The 20,354-nt window shown below is 47.0% G+C and overlaps 1 protein-coding gene across 2 annotated transcripts in view; it reads right to left on the minus strand.

The window, feature by feature from the left end:
• The window catches only part of PLCD1 (phospholipase C delta 1), a 93,262-nt gene continuing 72,908 nt past the window's right edge, over window positions 1–20,354 (minus strand). For both annotated transcript variants that reach the window (XM_034759904.1, XM_034759903.1), the window contains exons 9-15: window positions 18,486–18,653; window positions 16,894–17,050; window positions 14,116–14,232; window positions 11,800–11,978; window positions 10,701–10,833; window positions 4,017–4,166; window positions 1–2,852 (exon numbers count right to left, since the gene is read on the minus strand). In XM_034759904.1, the coding sequence (XP_034615795.1) occupies window positions 2,761–2,852; window positions 4,017–4,166; window positions 10,701–10,833; window positions 11,800–11,978; window positions 14,116–14,232; window positions 16,894–17,050; window positions 18,486–18,653 (996 nt within the window). In that variant the 3' untranslated portion in view covers window positions 1–2,760. The remainder of the gene's footprint in view (window positions 2,853–4,016; window positions 4,167–10,700; window positions 10,834–11,799; window positions 11,979–14,115; window positions 14,233–16,893; window positions 17,051–18,485; window positions 18,654–20,354) is intronic.

Genomic DNA, 20,354 nt, shown 5'->3' on the forward strand with positions numbered 1-20,354 from the left:
AAATGAGAAACTGAGGCACAGAGAGGTTTTTCGCTCATGTCACTAGCACGAACCATGACAACCAAACCCAGTGCCAGTACATTACTCGCTCCCCAATAGGGGCCTCATTAGCTGTGGCACAGGGGAACAGTTGCCCCTCCCAGGACCTTGGTTCCCCTCTGACTTTTAGGCAGCTACTTTAAGCAGCAGATTTGGCCTGGTTTTCCCTCCGACATGAGAGAGAGGCAGCCGGGCCAAATTTGTGTGGCACTGTGACCCTGTGCACCAGGTCGCAATGCCACTCACTTAAATTTGGCCTGGCAATTTTTTGGCCTCATGCTAGAGGGGAACCATGCCAAATGCACTGCCCCAAGCCCATGAAGAGGGGGACGGCAGATTGTCTCAAGCAGCCTCTGGCCAGCCAAATAGAAAGTAGCCACCGCAGCCTGGGCCAATGCTGAGCGCAGAGAAAGCAGGGATGCCCCAGGCCGGCTATTGGTGAGTCACCCCTGATCCTGGCCCCCCTCTAGGATGGGACCAGCCCACAAACCCCTCACAAGCAGCCAGAGCCTCATCAGGAAGGCGAAAGCAGGGATTCAGAGGCAGCTCTGTCTCACCACTGATTTTTTTTCTGAACCAACACTCCTGCTCCCCAGCAGTTCCACAACACACACCTGGCGTCTGAACTTCCTCAGAGGTAAAACACAAGAGTCGGCTGCCAGTTTCTAACAAATCCACGTGCTACAGGACGCCAGCATGGAAGTCCTGCTCTATCTGCTCCAAAAACAACACTCTGTGTCCTCTGGCTAAAAGGGAAGGTTATGCTATAGAGGGGTTTGTTTAGGGCTAAGATGGATTCCAAAGACCTTCAGGTAGTTTGCAGCCTCTTTTATAAGAGGCACCTGGGTTTCCTGACTTTTTCCCTCTTGATTGCTGCAAGACTATAAAAATGAATCATGGGCCTATGCTCTGGGAGGTTTTGGTAAGCAGCTAGGGAAAGCATAGTGTGCGATCAGGGTATTCCTGACCAGAGAGTGCTCTATAGCGTGAGTGCGTGCTATCAAAGAGCCCTTGTGCTAAGAAGCCGTTAGCTCTTGTAGCAATATACTACGTTTGTAGAAAACAAGGCTATGCTGAACTATATCTTACCTGCTTGTACTGCTGTCGCTAACACTTGTGCTCCCTTAGCTGCCCGTAACTAATTTAAAGTAAGGGTTTGGCTGGGTATTTTTAATGATTAGACACAAGTCTAAGTCCCCCAAACAACAATCAAACAGTTAATGGTTTAGAACACCAGCCAACAGCAGTGTGTCCAGAAGAAAGGTTAACATAGCTGCTAGCAAATACTGCAGCAAAATACATCTTCCACCAGAAGCCCTAGTGAATAGAAGGGTTTTGTTGTGTTGGCTAAAAGTCACTCACCTGGGCTATTTTGGGCCAAGGGAGCGTGGGGGAGTGAGTGGAACAGGACTCAAAGAGACACTGACATCTTTCCTTCACCCAATTGCTTTGTGCCTCTTATTGTATCATGCATTAGAACAAAGTGAAACTGACTAAATATGGACAATGAAACAGACAAGACTTACATTCTTCCCGCTTGCATTACAAGAAGTAACAAAAGAGGAGAAAGGATGAAAAATAAATCCGCTATTTTTCAGAAAGCTTCCGTTTTTAATAGTCTGAAGTATGATCAGTAACACAAGTGTGGACAATTTTTGAAAATATATTATTTTCTCTCTACATTATTCCTCTAGCTCTATTGCTATATTTTGGAAAAAACAAAACAACCCACACACCTTACTGGTTTCATGTTCAGAGAGCTGCTGTCTATTTTTACTGTGCTGTGATGTTCAGTTCCATCCAGTGAAATCATAACCAGATAAACATTTAAAATTATTCTTTCTACTGCCTTTTTCTCAGCATCTCCTTCAAAAAGATGTTTTCCATACACACGGAAAATGTTTTACAGACTGTATTTAAAAACAACAACCTTTCATACGTTCAGTTTAATACACTTACATTGTCTTCCGTGAAATTAAGTCTCTGTGGTCATCCTGTGTTTAAAAAAGAATTCCCCCCACTTACAACTTCTTCTTTCCTTTGAAGAATGTGACTCAGCCCTGTTCATGCTGGATGCAAATAGCACATCAGTGGAGTAGTGTTCATGTATTTTTCATCATATTACAAAATAAAGGTGATCTTTGTAGTGTAGCTTTTTATACTGTAATAAAGAGCACAGAACTGTGTCTCAATTTAGGATTTAAAAGAGTGGAGTATGGGCTTGATCTGAAGCCAACAGGTGTTTGTCCACTGACTTCACTGGCCTTTGGATCAGGGCTTATTTGTCCACCATATATTGCTTATACAAAGTTTGGATGTGCACCTTTACAATGACAAGGATGCAAGTGTCACATTTGCCTTCCATTGAACAAACACAACACCCCTCACTAAGCTAAAATTCATTTAAAATCCTTAAACTGCTCTATAAAAATAGGAGTAAAAGAAGAATTACCATTCATTAAAAATCAAAACGTGTTGAATATCTTATTGACAAAATCTCAACAGCAGTGTCAGAATATTTTCAGCATAATGAATGGCGGGTGTGTACAGAATAAAGGTATTTTTAGCAGCACGGGAGTCAGGCTGCACTGACTGATACCTCTCCCAAACCCAGAGAAGGCACTGGGGATTGCACAGGGTAGGGATGAGGGCAGATTTCGGTTCATTTTTAGTCTGTAGCAGTGTCCATTGATTCTTGAAAGATGGGTTCCTCTGCTGTTTCTAATTATTGTCCAGAATATTGATGTGCACAAAAAGCATGGCTGATGGGTATGGGTCCCCATTCTTGGTCAAAAGATGAATGTGGCGGTAGCCTGGAATGAGGAAATACACAGACACAAATGTTCAGTTTTAAGTGATGACGAGGTTGCTACGCTGAATGTTTTACACACAACACCATGGGATTGGATGAGAGAGCAGCTTATTTTTTATACACAGGACTAGGGGCATTTCTACTGCCTTGCGAAAGAGTGACCATCCCACATCACTTCCATTTCCTACGCCTGAGTCTTCCCCTTCCCTGACCTTTAACTTTGGGCCACCTATAACAGGTACAACAGTGCACTGTGTTATGGTACAATCCAGTGATATGTTATGGCTCCACAATTACACTTTACACCGCTTCTACAGCTCTTTCCATCTGAGATCTCAACAAGCATTACATGGTTCAGTGACTACGTTAGCGTTAAGTGACTTGCCCAGTGGCTCACAGGCAGTGGGAGAGCCAAGAATAGGAACCAAGAATCCTACTACCGCCGCCCTAATCGCTGCTTCCCTATAGGTGCTACTCCATAAACAATATATGTTAATTTTTTGTAAAGGTCCCTACTTATCCAACCCTAATTACAGTGCTTATTAAGTTGCTAGGAATACACTGAGCAGAGTTCACAGTTGACCAAAAACTGGGTCTGATCCCACTACATTTACAATAGATCACTCATGACCCTTGGTTTCGTATTGTGCCTGCAAAGATGGCAGCACCAGTATCAGAGTGCCCCTGAGGCACTGGCTCCGCACCGACCCCGACGGAAGTGAACTGTCTTCTGAATTAATACCACTGCTTCCTGTAGCACCTGGCCTTTCCGAGGCAGGCTGATAGCACGCTGCAATGAAGCTGCTTTATTTGAGAGTATGCTCAAACCACATCCTGTTTCCTGCTGCACGCCTGCGAGTGAATCCACTGTGTGTGTTTTCCCAGCATCTTTCTTACAATGTATTACTCTGATCTCCAAAACAATGGCACCATTCTGCAGTGGTCAATGTAATGGCTTATGCTGGGCCTTTAAGGGAAGTCTCTGGAGGCCACGCTACCCTAATCCTAACAAACAAAGACTCAGGCAGTCAGTGAACAAGCAAGTGGTCCCAGGGTAACAGCTGGTCATGTGGGAAAATCCAGGCTGTTAGCCTCTCTAGGGCACCGCTTGTTTTTAAAGGGCCGAGCCGATGTGGTTTGCTCTGCTCCAGACAAAGCGCCTTACCTTGCTTTAGACAGGTAAAGGGGATGGTGTATTGTCCAATGAAGTCATTTTTGGTTGATACATCAAAGTCTTCCACCACAAAACGGACCAGAGCGAGTTCGGGGACGTCAATGTCAAATCCAAACTCTTCATCCCACTTTGGGTTGAAGCCTGAGCAAGGGAGAAGAAAAATAAACCCAGTCAGGCCAAGCTGAAATCCAGATGAGACGTCTTGCTTGGGAAATACACTCCAGTTCAGCCACAAGCGATTAGGCTTGACGCAGGACTCACGGGGCGGAATTCTCTGGCCCGCATTACGCAGGAGGTCAGACCAGCTGATCAGAACGGTCGGTTCTGGCCTTAAAATCCATGCATGAAATCTCAGTCCCACAGAAATCAATGGGCGTTTTGCCACTGACTTCAGTGAGGTCCAGATTTTGCCCTAGAAATCCATGAACTGATTGGAACAATGGGAACCACAAAATAATGGGACTGAAACAAGCGTTTTCACTCTACCGTGGCATTTCTGACCATACTTTGGCTCATGGGGTCCCCTCTGCTGCAACAAGACCCAGTGGCTCTCTTCTAGTTGTGGGGGATTGGCCTTATCCCCTTGGTACCCTGCAGATGCCCATCCATAGTGAACTGTCTCAGAGGCTGTAAATTCCCATTTGGGAATAAGCAACATTGACTCTTGTTGGGTGTTCATGTCAACTAGATTACCAAGGTGAGCAGAGATCTGCAGGGTCCAGTGCTGCACAAGTATTCTCCGAATTGATCCCAGGAATTCAATAGATAAAGCTTAAGGGGAAAGAGAAAATCCCTCTTTCATCCAAAATTCCCCACCTACCTACCTGTTTGTGAGTCCACGGCACGGCTACCTGACCTAGCCCAAATTGTGGTTCGTAGGGGGTCTTTTTAAAAGAAGCAGGATACTTCTCCTATGATGTAGTGGGTAGTTCAGATGCAAATCGCTGCTGAATTCAGGAAAGCAGTTGTCCCATATGGGGATAAGTCTAAGACAGGGGCGGGCAAACCTGAGGGCCGCATTGCATTTAGTAAATTGTATGGAGAGCCAGTTAGGGGAGGGGATTGTGGCCTGGCCCCCACCTCCTATCTCCCCCCCCGCCCCGGACTCCTGCCTCATCCAACTCCTCCCATTCCCTGACGACCTCTCTGGGACCTCTGCCCCATCCACACCCTCCCGCTCCCTGTCCCCAGACCGCCCCCGGACCCCGGCACCCCTGCCCCTGACTGACCCCTGCCGCCCCATCCAATCCCCCTCCTTCCTGACTGCCCCCGCAACCCCTGCCCCCATTCAACTCCCTGTTCCTCCCCCAACCCCTATCCACACCCCTGCCCCCTGACCACCACCCCAAACTCCCCTGCCCTCTATCCAACGCCCCCTGCCCCCTTACCGCACTGCCTGGAGCTCCGGTGGCTGGCGGCACTATAGCCATGCCGCCCAGCTGGAGCCGGACCACGCCGCTGCCACCACACAGCACAGAGACCGGGTCAGGCCGGGCTCTGCAGCTGCGCTGACCCAGTAGCTCACAGCCCTGCCGCCAGAGCATTGCGCCAGCAGCGGAGCAAGCGAGCTGAGGTTGCAGGGGAGGAGGGACAGCAGGGGAGGAGCCAGGGGGCAAGCCGCCCAGGCCAAGAGCTCGGGGGCCGGGCAGAATGGTCCCGTGGGCTGGATGTGGCCTGGAGGCCGTAGTTTGCCCACCTCTGGTCTAAGATGAACAGGAACAAGCGCAACTGTTCAGGAGAACTGCCCTTAGTGCCAGGGAGAATTCAATAGACCCAGCCCTGCAGTCTTGATTCAGACAAAGCTCCAACTGACCGAGTAAGCAGTTCTGCCCGAGATAGGATTAGGTCTCTGTCCAACTGGTTTATAGCTTTTGATTCGGGATTTCTTTTCTGCATACGGACAATAGCACTTTGTCAGTAATGAAACTGACTGAGATCTGCGACAGCTTTTCTCTGTTAGACCCACTTTAACAAAAAGAGCTACTGAAGCTTCATTCACCAGTTAGAAATAGCGCAGCTGGAAGGGATCACAGTCATCTCCACTCTCCAGTGATAAAACAGACCTGGACAAAAAATCATCAGCTTTTCACAGAGAGGAGCCCTATCATAAACGCAGCCCTGGTCCCCACCTACACCCTGAGGGGGCGCAGGTCACTAGCTAATCTGAGATCTGGCTCTGGAGGTCAAAACTGGCCCAGAGAGCTGGAACAAACCCCAGATTTGAACAGTGGATCTGGAGCCAAAGGTGGTACCTCTGGGGTTTCTCTCCATCCTCACAGGATTGGACAATCCTCCGAAACGCAGTACTACAGAGCCACCCCCTCTTTTGGATCACTGATCATTCCCAGCATCAAACTCAAATCACACGTTGCCCTTTGTTTGACTCAGGCCTCTGGTTCCAGCCAGGAAATGCCAAAAAGAAGAACAGAGGCTGCTCTGGCCATATTGCCGCCTGATTCCCACAAGCTCTCCAGCGCAATCTGATCGGTTGTAAAGGTCTGGGTCAGCTGGAGATGAGGGACTGCACAGGGACCCAGGCTGACAGTCAGACGCTTCCTGCCCAGCTGTGATACTGACTGACGTTACATAAATCACTGAAGCTACCTTGTGACTTGGAGGGCACATCTGTGCTTTGGGATAAGAGGCAGTACGAACGCTCCTGCACGCGCTACTCAGATCAGCTACCCAGACTAGGGTGACCAGATGTCCCGATTTTATAGGGACAGTCCCGATTTTTGGGTCTCTTTCTTATATAGGCTCTTATTACCCCCCACCCCCCGTCCCGATTTTTCACACTTGCTGTCTGGTCACCCTAACCCAGACCCAGGAGCAAGTAGATGGTGAATGGAGTGAGTTTTGGCTCCATCCATAAAGCGCTGACCACACAGCTGTGCTGGTGCAGGGGGGTATCAGACTTGGTGGCTGGTTTGGGTCAGCAGCACATTGCTAGACCCCCAAAGCTAGAAGGAAGCAGAGGGAATTATGCCTCAGTGGTGTGGCTGCCTCCTAGCAAGGTGCAGCCCTGCCTCAGGACCCTGCCAAAAGGCACAATCCAGCCCTTAGCCGCTCTGGGCTTCAATTTCCACATCTATAACAAGATGCTACTGATGCCTGAGTAAAGCACTGTGAGATCGCTGGTCGAGAAGCGCTAAGTACTGTAGTACTGCGTTTCGGAGGAGTATCCATACTCTGGGGTGCTAATCCGAAGCAAAGCTCTGATCTTTTGGACGTTCATTCATCCTGTCAACGCTGCAGAGGCCAGAACCCAAACACTAGATGTGGGCGCTGATTGGAGCTGGGGATATTCAGGTCTAGGCTTTGGTTCAGCCTCATTTCTATTGCTGATGAGGATCTTGTGACCAGATGATCAGAACCACAAAATCAAAGCTGAGCGGCTGACAAAGAAACAAACAGGCTAATCAGATCAGAGGCACCCACACCTCAGAACGTCTAAGCGAACGGAAGCCATTGTGCTCTCTAGCTCAGCCGGTTTGTTTATGTGGTTTAAATAAGCCACTCCCAAGAAACAAACAAGGAGATCGATAGAACATCCTGTTCAAAACTCAGCAGAGCTCTATACAAATTGTTCAGAGGACAGTGGTTCTGGGCGAGGCCTGCTCTAGTGAAGCAAAAAATGGGCTCTGCGTGCCCTCAGCATTCACAAAGGGCACAGGAACTGAGAGCATTGGAGAATTGGGCCTCAGAGACACAATGGTTTGCTAGGAATACTATTCACAAAGGGAACATTTGCGGGTAGTCCATTTTCAGTCTGATGCTATCATCAGACAAAGACATTAAATGGGACATTTAAGTCGAACAAACGCACTTCTGAACCCCTTCTTGCCTGGACTAGGATCAGTATTGCTGATCCAACCATTCAAAAAGCATGAGTCAGGATCCAAAAAAATCCTGACGTTTGGCTTCAAAACCCTGAGAGTTTTTAAAAGTAATAAAGTTGGGGGGGGGGTTCTTTGCTTTCTGGTTGGCACACTCGGATCACCTTTCCAAGCTCTGCCCTGCAACGACGAGGGCTCAGAAACGTACTCTTTATTAATGAAAGTCTCGTGTAACCAAGTAACTCCAGGAGCTGGGAGAGACTGTGAAAAAAAACACTACAAGGTCGCAAGCCTTGCAGCGAAACTGTGAGCTGACATGAATGTAAAATAGATGTAAATAAATAACTGACATGCTCTACGAAGAGATTTTCAGAGACACAATTCCTACCTCTTATTCACTCCTAATGGGAACTGAGAGCCTAAGCTGATGACTCCTATATGAACTCATAAGGAAGCATTGATTTCACACAACTGTCCACAGAGACATGTCATCCATCTCCTTCCCAGATGGGGGTGCAGGAGGAACAGTGAGGGATGTGTCTGCTCCAGAAAGCTCAGCCTGGATCTACAACCCTTTAATCTAAGAACCACTTCCTGCGATGTTTTGATTGGGCATCACAATGACAGGGTTAAAGGTCAATCTCTTCATAGCTTGTTTATGGAGAGCAGCTTCCTGGATGTCACAAGACAGGGCAGCCCTAACAATTAAGGTCTAATCTCCGGCATTTGGTCCATTTAGATTTTGTGGGAAGGCAGGACAGTTACTGACTGTTCCAGGGCGGATTTGACAGCATTAGCCCCAAGACTGTGCTTTAGTCACTAGGGGATTTGCATGTGCAAAGCAACAGCTCAACATTGTACCCTATGGCCCCTACCTGGTAACAGTCAGAAATCCCAAGCATTCCCAGCTCCCACTGAATCTGTTCCCTGATTTGGGACTTGTTCCTGCAAGGTGATACGCACTCCTGTGGGGTGAGAATATCCCACTGATTTCAATGGCAGCTGAGGGCCTGCAGGCTCAGATCCGCAGAGGTATTTAAGTGCTGATGGGAGTTAGGTGCCCAAATACCTTTGAGGATCGGGGCCTCAGGGCCATGCAGGTCAGAGCCCTTGATGTAACTTGTATCAGGTTTCCAGCTCAAATAGTGACAATAACAAATTTGGAATTCCCATCCCATTTCACAACATTCACTTAAAAGTCCCTGTTTCTGTAAACATTCCTGCCAGTAAACTCCCTAAAGTCAACGGGAGCTGTAGGTGCGCAGCAGCTCTGTGATGGTATATGCACAGGGCAGAATTTGGCGAGGAAGTTACTGACATGATTCTAAACCCACAGGCATGTGACTGAAAGGAAATGGACAAGAACCTTTGGAGCGGGGCCACGTTTAACTAACTGAAATCTAAACCAGGAAGGAAGGAAAGGAGGAAAAGGGAAACACCGCTAGCCCTGGAGAAAATGTGACTGGTGTTTACATGCACTTGGCTTTGATTCCACACAATAACGTAGTCTGTGTGTGTGTGTTGTGAGCGGCATCTTTCCCTGTCAGGAATGCGTATGTTGATTTGACAGCTATTTACTGCCTGGATTAGTCTTGCAGGAGAGGAATCTAAGTTATTTCTTGCTCTAGGTATTTATATGGCCCTCATCCGTGCAGTATCAGATAGCCTCACTGTTACTAATGAGCCAGCCTCACAACAGCCTGTGAGGAGGGAAGTATCATCTCCATTTTGCTGATGGGGAACTGCATGTAGGAGAGAATAAGGGACTCACCCAAGGTCACAGAGGAAGTCTGTGGCAGAGCAGGAATTGAACCCGGCTCTCCAGGGTCACAGTCTGTAACCACAAGACCTTTCATCCTTCCTCCTAGACCAGTGGTTCTCAAACTTTTGTACTGGTGACCCCTTTCACATACCACGCCTCTGAGTGCGACCCCCCTTATAAATGAAAAACATATTTTAATATATTTAACACCATTATAAATGCTGGAGGCAAAGCGGGGTTTGGGGTAGAGACTGACAGCTCATGACCCCACCATGTAATAACCTCGCAACCCCCTCAGGGGTTCTGACCCCCAGTTTGAGAACCCCTGTCTTAGACGTCCATGATATATGTGAATTTAGCACTGGTGAAAGGTGCCAGTTTGAATTAATCCTGTATTTATCCACAGGACAGATACGAAGTTTCCCCACCCTGTCCCATCAAAGAGTGTAAGCCCCATGCTATGAGGAGGATGGTTCGATCCGTACGGCCCACTGAGTGGATGACACCATTCCCACCAGACCCATGTACAAAGCGGACCCTCTGTGGACAGATCCCAGCAGACAAGTCCAGGGGCAAGGGAAAGGGTGGCACAGCCAGTGCAGAGGCATACGACTGTGGCCTCTCATGAATCCTCTCCAGGCTTGAGAGCAGGCCCCACAGTAGCTTCCCTGGCAAAGGACAGGCCGATCCCTCCAGAGGAAATTTCTTTCCTTCTGAAAGGCTACTGAGGCCTGAGCCCAATGGAACCAAATCCATGCCGTTATCCTGTTTTTGCACCAGTGTTAATGAGCTACGGCTCTGGCTCACTGTCCATACCCACGAGCAGAGGTATGGAAGCAGCTCCAGATCTGAGCCTGCTACTGAGTACCATGAGCTGTTCTACCTGCCGGTGGGCACATCAGGGTGGGTTAGGGGAGGCCACGTTGAGCTGCACTTTGGAGGGTGTCATCACACGCCAGCATGTTAGGGTGTGAATTACATTCCATTACTTGTGTACAGAGTGAAACCATGCCAGCATGGCCGTGGGAAGCTCTGATGGAGCGGGAAGCCAAGCTGTGATGCAGAAATCCCTCTTACCGTTGTTTTCAATGACTTTGGTTTGTTTCTTGCCATTGTCCCGCTGGACCCCATGGATCTCGACTGTCACCCTTGGATCGACGATGGAGTTTTTGCTTTTGTTCACCTTGGGCAGCTGCTGGCCGGAGATGATCTGCAGAGGAAGCAGAGGGGACAGTAGCACACGTTCAGCATGAGGCTTGATTTGCGAAACTATCATCTCTTTTCTCAAGGCAATATCCCTTGGGAACACAGGGTCTGCCATAGCAAGCCAGACCACCGTTCTCGCAAAACTTGCATCCTGACTCCAGCACCTGATGCTTCGGGGAAAGGTGTGAAAAGGCCACAGTGTTCTTGGTCAACTGTGCAACGCTCCACCAGCCATGGCAAGGGGCAGGGAGACGGAATTCCTAATGGACCCCTGCTGATGAGCGAATTATACCCTGAACCAATACTGAAGGATGTTTACCAAATAAATGCTTGTAGCCATAACAATAAATAATGACCTATGAGCTTTGACTACTGTTCTATGCTTTTCACACATTTTATACTAAACCAAGAAAGTGAAGTCATGAAAAGAGAGTGCTTTCTGTGAGCTGGGCTCTGCCACCCCAACGCATTAGTATTATCATTTATTATTTGAACTGTGATAGTCTTAGCAGCTGCAGTCATGGATCAGGACCCCACTGTGCTAGGCACGTTCAAACACAGACCAAGACAGCCCCTACCCCACAGACCTGATAGTACCATAGGCCCTGATCCTACCAAGATTTACGTATCTCCGTCACTTTATGAACACTGAATAATCCCATTGACTACTCTGTGCATCAAGTTAAGCATGTGCGTGAGTCTTTGCTGAACTGGGGCCTTACTTTGTGACTAATCCCTTTGACTTTGAAAGGAATTCTCACAGAGGCCCCGATTCAGACTGAAGTCAATGGGACTCATGCATATGATTGATTGCTTCGATGACTAGAGCTGGATTTAAGCAGGCGTTTCAATCTTGGTGAATCGGGGCAGTGAAGGTACTGCTCGGTGTGGGTAGAGGTGGCAGAATTTAGATCTGTAGAAGCACACAAAGTTGGCGTTGCTGTTACAATTTTCCTATTCCAATTCTTACTTTAATCTGGAGTTTCTTCCGCATCCACCAGGCTCCTTCTGTGATGGATTTTGGATTGAATTTGGATTGCTTATCCCGAAGGAAGCGTGGCTTTAGGACATACCCAGAAAACCCATTGTCCTGGAATCGACCCTGGTAAACATCCATTTCTGGGCCTGGCGTCTGGAAATTCAAGGCAACTGGAACAAAAAAAAAAATAAAATTCACCTTCCTATAAGCCAGCACACCTGGTTTTATAGTGATTTTTCACAGAATACAGCTACCTTCAGACATATAAAGATTTGCCTTCGTGATCTGCAGCACAATAGTGATAAACTTTGCTTCCTAGAGCACTTTTCACCTGAAGATTTCACAGATTTTAAAGGGACCATCCTGACCATCTAGTCTGACCTCCTGCATAACACAGAGTTTCACCCAGTGATTCCTGAACCGAGACTACACCGTCAGGTTGAAATGGAGTGTATCTTTTAGAAAGACATTCAATACTGGTTAACGGACTTCCAGTGCTGAAGAACCCACCACATCCATAGGTAAGTTGTTTCAATGGCGAATTAACTCACTGAAAACTGCACTTTTCTTCCAGTCTGAATTTATCCAGCTTCAGTTTCCAGCCATCGGAGATTTTTAGGCTTTTGTCTGCTAGATTAAGAAGCTCTCTATTTTCAGAAATCTCCATGTAGTTACTTAGACCCAGATCTTCAAAGGTATTTAGACACCTACATACCTCTGGGGATCTGAGCCTTATAGACTGATCAAATCACCTCTCAACCTTCTCTTGGCTAGACTAAATAGACTGAACTTCTTTACTCTCTCACTATATGGCATGTTTTCCAGGCCTCGAATCATTCTGAGCCCCTCTCCAGGTTATCAACACCTTTTTTGAAGTGTGTACACCAGAACTGGACACTGTATCCAGTAGTGGTCTCACAAGTGCCGCATACAGAGGTAATACCACTTGTCTGCTTCTACTCAATATTCCTCTGCTCATGTTCAGCTGGGTTTCCACCATGACCACTAAGTCCTAAGTGCCCTACAAAAATTAAAGACAAAAATGATCCTCTCATTCACACCTCTATTTTTTCACCAATAAATAAAACACAAATAAATGCAACATAATCTGCCCATTTACTCGGGTGCCCAAATATGGACATAGGTGCCTAATTTTCAGCACCCATGTTTAACAATGTTGGTCTCAGTGAATTCGCCAAGGTCACAGCGGCAGTCGGGAATAGAACCCAGGATACCAGACCTTCAAGTGCATTCGCTAACCATTGGACCATTTTCCCCCCCTATGGGGGTATGGAATGGGCAAAAATACTTTGTTTCATGAGTAGCTTCATGGAGCCCTTGTTTTCGAAATTTGTTTTTGAAACATTCATATCTCCTCAAAGTTTCAGTGTTCCAGGAATTTTAAAAGATTGCTACTTGTGTTAGATCTGTTACTTTTGGACCCAGGAACTCGTCAGCTAAGGCACAGACAGCAGGCTAAGTAACCGGCTTGCATATTCAGCTGCTGTTGCTTCTTACTCTGCCACACTATATTCCTCCACTACTATGGGTCCTGATACATACTGGTGCCCTCTAGTGCAGTGTTTCTCAGCCTTTTTGATACCAGGGACCGGCTTGCTGCTTCCTAAACTGTGTCAGGGAGATCTCAGGAACCAATGCCAATCCAGGAACCGGTTGTTGAGAAATACTGTTCTAGTGGTTAGGCATGGAACACACACAATTACATTACTGACATTACGCTTTGAATACAGGACGCAGCTGCAGAAAATGAGGAAGTATGGAGCTTCATAGTTACAGCACTGCACTGGGACGCAGGAGGTCTGAATTCATTCCTGGCTAGCCACAGGTTTTCTGTCTGACCTGGGGCATGTATCTTCTGTCTCTACGTTCCCCATTTGTTAAACACGAATACCAAGAGTTCACTATCTCACAGAAAACAAACAACTCAGGACAGATGTTAATCATGTTGTTTAATGCAGTGTTAGAATGTGCTAGAATGAGATACTACAGCGATAAGCACAGTATAAGAACCTGCATAGCATAGCGTAGCGTGTTGTGAGCAAACATTCATTAAAGTGTGTGATGTGCTCTGTTGACAATAGTGATGAGTTACCACAGACCGGGTCTATAAATAATCTCCCCCATCAGTGTGCTGGATTACAGGGTTGATTGGTCTCCATGCCCAATCAGTGCTTAGCCTCTCTTCAGGGACTGAGGCCACACACAGGTCTGTCAGATACTAACAACATTTAGGTCCCTGTTGATCTGGGTCCGGTTTGCAACCTGGTAGCTTTCAATTGCACTTACTGATCTGACAGCCAACGTTCCACAAGTCAACTGGGTTATAGTTGGAAGAATCGGTCCTCCAGCCAGCAGGATAGACCCGGCTCAAATGCCTGACGTTGTGATGAATAAAACTGGTTCCTAGAGAAACAGATACAAACACCCTTTTGAGTGATTTGTGCTATTTCTATTCCTCTTTAATGTTATGCAGCTCCTTTACCTGTCTACTTAGCCTGTGTTTTAACTTTGCATATAACTCTTCTGTGACATACCAGGGTACAATCCAGACTAATGAGCAGCTGCATCACCCCACCCTGTAACCTGGGGTGCCCTTTACAATGCCTCGCTGCTGTAGTCTCCAACCCGGACTGCTCGCAAACAGCCTCCAGCATGTAAATCACTCCCAGTTACATCTGTGTGTGTGCTGCTGCCAGCCATACATTGGCTCTTACCAGCCTGATTATATTGCAGGGTGACCCCAACACACCCCCAGGCCTGGATTTCCCCCCAGAAATGTATGTGCTGTGCTGCCCAGCTCTCGCCTGGCAGTACAAATATGCTGAGTCCATTATTCCTTTAAGGGAATAATATGCACACAACTTGTTACCCCAAACGGAGTAACCCAGACACTTCCACTTGAACGCACTGGATTAGATCAAACAATAAAACAAGTTTATTAACGATAACAAGATATGATTTTAAGTGAGTACAAGTAATGAGGCATGCAAGTCAGAAATGGTTCCAAGAAAAATAAAGATAAAACACTTCCTGGTGCCAAACTTAACATATTCTATTAGATTCAAAGCAGAGTTTTCTCACACATGTTTTAGCAGCAGTCTTACCGACCAAACTCTTTAGCTCAGGACCCCTCCCCCAGAGTCCCATGGTGGCTTCCTTTGTCTCTTCAGGTGCAGTGAATGGGATGGGCAGGGAGAGAAAGAGAGAGGGGGGTGCCTTGGGGTGTTCGTCCCTCCTTTTTATAATTTCAGTCCCTCTCTTGAAAAACATTGCCAGCTGAGACCCAGGAAACACAGAGCCTATGTGGAAGGATATTCCCTGCTGGGTTTTTTCACCTGTTTGAACTTCCTTTGCTGTCCCTCCCTGCTTGATGACTCAATTTACTCCTTAAATACATATTAAGACAAGCCCACATTCCTTTGTTTAGGACAGACTTGATTTCTGCCTGGGCAGGGCCGTGGGCTTTGGAACGTGTGTTAATAACATCAAGCAGGGGAATCTTGTTACTTCTCCATGTTCCACACATATTTTACCAGGGCAATACCGACCAGCGAATTATGAGTTTTTAAATGATTCCTCACATGGCACACCTTGTACAAACATTACAATGGTGTACAGAGTGTGAACACAGGAATATATTCTGTCACAACTTCTTTCCCTTTATCAGACATACTGTCACCAAATCACTTCCACTGCTTCTTTTGGTGACATGCCCAGCCAAAGAGACCAAATCTTTTAGGTGCCTCCTCATCCACATTTGATCACTAATTTGGTGGTGATCACGCCAAAGTGGACTCTCATTCACTAAGTAACTTGAATCCCCGCCCAAACCTGCAGTCACTTTGCATACAGTTCCCATCCTGAGTCACCACTGCTGGGAACTAGAGCAGAGCAAGTATTCGAATTTTTCAGTGAAGTGGTTCTGCCTTGTGAATACTAAAGCAGATGAGTATACTGGCAGGAAGGTTGACTGAAACAGTTAATGTGACATGGATAATGCAGAACATTCACAGAAAGCAGAATTCAAAGAGCAGCTATTCACACAAGAAACTTGATTCTGAGAGTTAAACTCATCCAATCAGGCAACAGAAACAGACCCTGTGACTTATGTGTCCATTCAAAACAGCTTGAACAACATAGAATCATAGAACAGAATCATAGAATATCAGGGTTGGAAGGGACCTCAGGAGTTCATCTAGTCCAACCCCCTGCTCAAAGCAGGACCAATCCCCAACTAAATCATCCCAGCCAGGGCTTTGTCAAGCCTGACCGTAAAAACCTCTAAGGAAAGAGATTCCACCACCTCCATATGCCAGACACCATTTCTGCTCCCGCATTAATATCAAGGGATATTAATGGAGCAGGAAGTTCTATAGTTCAGTGCAAGAAGATATTATAATAAATCTGTGGCCACCCCGAAGCTTCTTGGGTGTTACTGCGTTGTACACAATGGCCACTATGCTGTACGCTCAGTATTTCACCATGACAAAGGGACAGAACCAAGAGTCTCCTACTCTAAAGGAACAGGCCCTTTCTGCTTCAGCTAAATGGGACTCTCCGTTGGGTGCATGCAGTATAGGGCCTATGAAACCCAGCTATGAGACATAGCTGAAATAATTCTGTCCAGCAGACTGCAGTGGTGTACATACATTACACTCACACACACCAAATTCACCACATCACAATATCTATTTAAGATTTTTACTACCATGCTTAAGGAGTGTAAAATGCTGCTCTTGCTAAAATACCCTCAAGATATCAGTTGTGAATTACAAAAGAGATCCATGAGATAGCACTGAAAGCAGTACAAATACTTAATGGTGGGGTAGGGCGGGAAGTTGCCATTTATATGTAGAGCGACAATGCTAAGTTGTTTTTAGATTCTAAGGCGCTACCAATCATGTAGGAGGGGACTCTCTTTTTCTGGCCATCTTGCTTTTAAAAGCGAATCTTCACATGGAAATACTAGAGAAGGAAGTGAGCACCGAATGTGTGGGTTCATGAACAAGGGGACTGACAAGGAGGGGACTAGCAAAGCCTGTTGACAAGGCTGGAGGCACGTACCTGACTCCTGCGCCAGTTTCTGGGCTTTGCTCTCGGTGAAGGACGACATCTCGTAGAAGGCGCGGGGGGAGGTGATGTTGTCGAAGCCCTGGAAGTGGACGCTCTTGCAGTAGATGACAATGTCCGATAACTCCTTGGCCAGCTTTAATTTGGCGCTCTGGAGACAAGAAAGCAACAGGTTTGGCCTTTCTTCCACACATGCCCTCCCAACTGCGCAGTGTACTCAGTCCAGTGATCACCAGGGAAGGACACTAGGGCCTCATTCCTGTCTCCTTCACAGAGGGATCCCCCAGTTTTTAACACCCAGAATCTTTAATGCAACTGGACTGTACCCGGCTTCCCTTCCTCTCTCAGAACAGGTTGCTTTCAACGCTGACCACATGAACAGGCTTATTCCTGGTTGCACATTTGGTCTAGGCAAACCCCACTCCAGTTAAGAAAAAACTCAGGATGGCGGTGGGATTGGTGTTTGCATGCTGTTACCCAGCTCACTCTTCTGGCCATAGGCGCCAACTGCCCCGCCTCCATTCCAACCCCTTCGCCAAAGTCCCCGCCCCAACTCCGTCCCCTCCCTGACCCTATTGGACTCCTTCCCCAAATCCCCACCCCGGCACCCACTTCTCCGAGCGCGCCGCGTTCTCCCTCCTTCCCCCTCCCTAGGGGACATTCACACACACCTGGAGGCTGGGAAAGATCAGTGGTCTAAGATAAAGGGCCAAATTCTGCACCTGGATGCTTCAATGAGTTATGCGCATGTGTCTACGGGCAGCGCTTTCAAAAGCTATGTTTGAGTCTAGGGAAGGACCAAGATTCTTGAAGTTTGACCCTGCCTCGCCTGAGCAGATCAAGCCATACCCCTTGGTGTAAATCAGCAGAGCTCCACTGAAGCGACACTAATTCATACCTGGTCCCATATTAGAAAGTGGGTTTGTTGGACCTACACTATGTTCAAAGCCCCATGTAGACGAGTCTAGTTTTTACAGCCCCATGATGGGTGCAATGGGATAAAGTGCTAATGTAATTTATTCACCTTTAATTTGGGTTATTGCTGATTATGCACTATATGTATCTTATGTCTTTTTACAAAGACTTGTGGAGGTGGGAATGGCTATTGAACGGGAATTGATCATTGCCTTGTTGTGGGTCCCATCATGCCAGAACCAGTCACTGGAGGAAACTTTAGGAATAGACATGTGAGGGGAGGGAGAGCTCAGTGGTTTGAGCATTGGCCTGCTAAACCTAGAGTTGTGAGCTCAGTCCTTGAGGGGGCTATTTAGGGATCTGGGGCAAAAATCTGTCTGGGGATTGGTCCTGTTTTGAGCAGGGGGTTGGACTAGATGACCTCCTGAGGTCCCTTCCAACCCTGATATTCTATGATTCTATGAAAACAAACTTTGTATTGTGGATAATCTAAGCACTATACCCAGATGTACAGACACTCTTTTCTCAACCTGTGTATTATATAATTTTAACATTAGCTTTAATAAAATGTCAAGGCCTTCTGCGGGCTGGACAGCCAGGATCTAGATTATGCCCTTTCCCTCTCCACATAATTCTTCCCATTCAGTGATCCGGTCAGGGCTTTGACTTACCGTCCTCTTCTGCTCTACCTCCTTCTTCACAGACTCATCTTCCATTTCGGCTGCTTCATCCTCATCGGAGACATCTTCAGCCTCTATGCTACTGTTCCCGTTCATCCCTATGGTTTCCTCCAGGCTGTTCAACTTCTTTCCCTTCACAAGGATCTTCCCCTTTAATTGCTGCAAAAGGAGTTGTGGCAAAAACGGGTGTAAATCAGAGCAGAATCTGGCCTGATCTGTAATAAATCAGAGAAGGATGCTCGGCAGGACCAGGGCCCATTTGAGCTTCACCAGTCACTGGTTATTAGCCAAAGGGATCCAGTTAATGGACAAAGCCATCAGCCCACCAAGGCTGTACCCTACACCCTGAAGTGGCCAATGCCTGAGATTTCAAAGAATGGCAACCACCTCCCAGCCTATCTGCAGAAACCGATGATCAGAAAAAGTTCCTGTCTGAATGCCCCAGGTAATCAGCATGCTCTCTGAAACATGCAGTGTGATCCACCTTAAATGACTAGACATAACTACGAGTCCTATTAAAGGCTACAAAATTATCCAACTCTTTTTGAATATCTAACATCGCCCAGTGGTCACAGAACAAGACTGGGAGTTAGGACAAATGGGATGTATTCCTGGCTCTGTTACTGCCTCGCGGGGTGACCTTCTGCAAGTCACTTAACCTCCTTCTGCCTCTGTTCCCTCATCTGTAAAATGTGGATAGGGAAACTTACACCGTTTTGTAAACGGCTTGAGAGCCATGGTTGAAAAGGGCTATATGCCAGAAAGTGACAGCACGTATTTGACCAAAGGATTCCACATGATCACGATGCACTGCTCAGTATGTTGGACAATGGTCAGGGCCAGCTTGGAAGATATTCTGTGCTCAGACTCAAGGAGCACTCTGGGTTTTTAGCACATCTCACAGACAGACTCTTTATATGCAAAACAAAAAGATTAGATGCCAGATCCCCCACTGGAGCAGATCAGTATCCTCCAATACAGCAATGCCAATTTGCACCAGCTGAGGAGCTGGCCCAAGACATTCAATTTGTGTATTATATGGCTTATCACAACCCACGAGAAGGTCCCGAGTGACTTGACCATGATCTACAAGTAGCAACACGGGGGAAAGATTTCTGATAGTAGAGGGCACTTTAGGGTCGGAAGCTGAAGCTAGATATATTTAGACGAGAAACAAGTGGCAAACATTTAACAGTGAGGGTAATGAATCATTGGAACTATTTACTTAGGGATGTGGTAGAATCTCCATCACTTGCCGTCTTAAAACCAAGACTGGACATCTTTTTAGAAGTTCTGTTATGGCTCAAACAGACGCTATGGGCCTGATGCTGGGATCACTGGGTGACATTCTCTGGCCTGTATTACACTGGAGGGCAGGCTAGATGACCAGCATGGTCCCTTCTGGCCTTACAATGTATGAACTCCACTAGCACCCTCTGCAGCTCGTTACTTTTTCACTCAAGGATTTTCAAAAGCACTTAGCACCGGCCCACCTCTGCTCCCAGCGAACACAGTCGGACATGTACCACTGACTCCAGCTTGGGTGCTTAAGTCAGTGCTGAGGGTTAGGAAAATCCTACCCTCAGTGCACAGCACTGTCCTTATCTTCCCAAGGAAAGATGGAATCCACGAATAAACCACTCTGCTCACTTTGGTATGATGCACTCCCCCATTCTTTTATGTCCCGCCAAGCACCCACAGTCTTAAATGTATTTATTCTCTCAACACCCCCCTGAGGCAGGGCAGTGCTCGTAGCCACATTTTATAGCTGGGGAACTAAGGGGCTAAGTGCCTTGCCCAAGGTCACATGGGATGATTGTGGTGGAGCAAAGAATTGAGCTTGGGTTTCCCAAATCCTCA

The sequence above is a fragment of the Trachemys scripta genome, chromosome 2 (assembly GCF_013100865.1).
Source record: "Trachemys scripta elegans isolate TJP31775 chromosome 2, CAS_Tse_1.0, whole genome shotgun sequence".
NCBI lineage: Eukaryota > Metazoa > Chordata > Testudines > Emydidae > Trachemys > Trachemys scripta.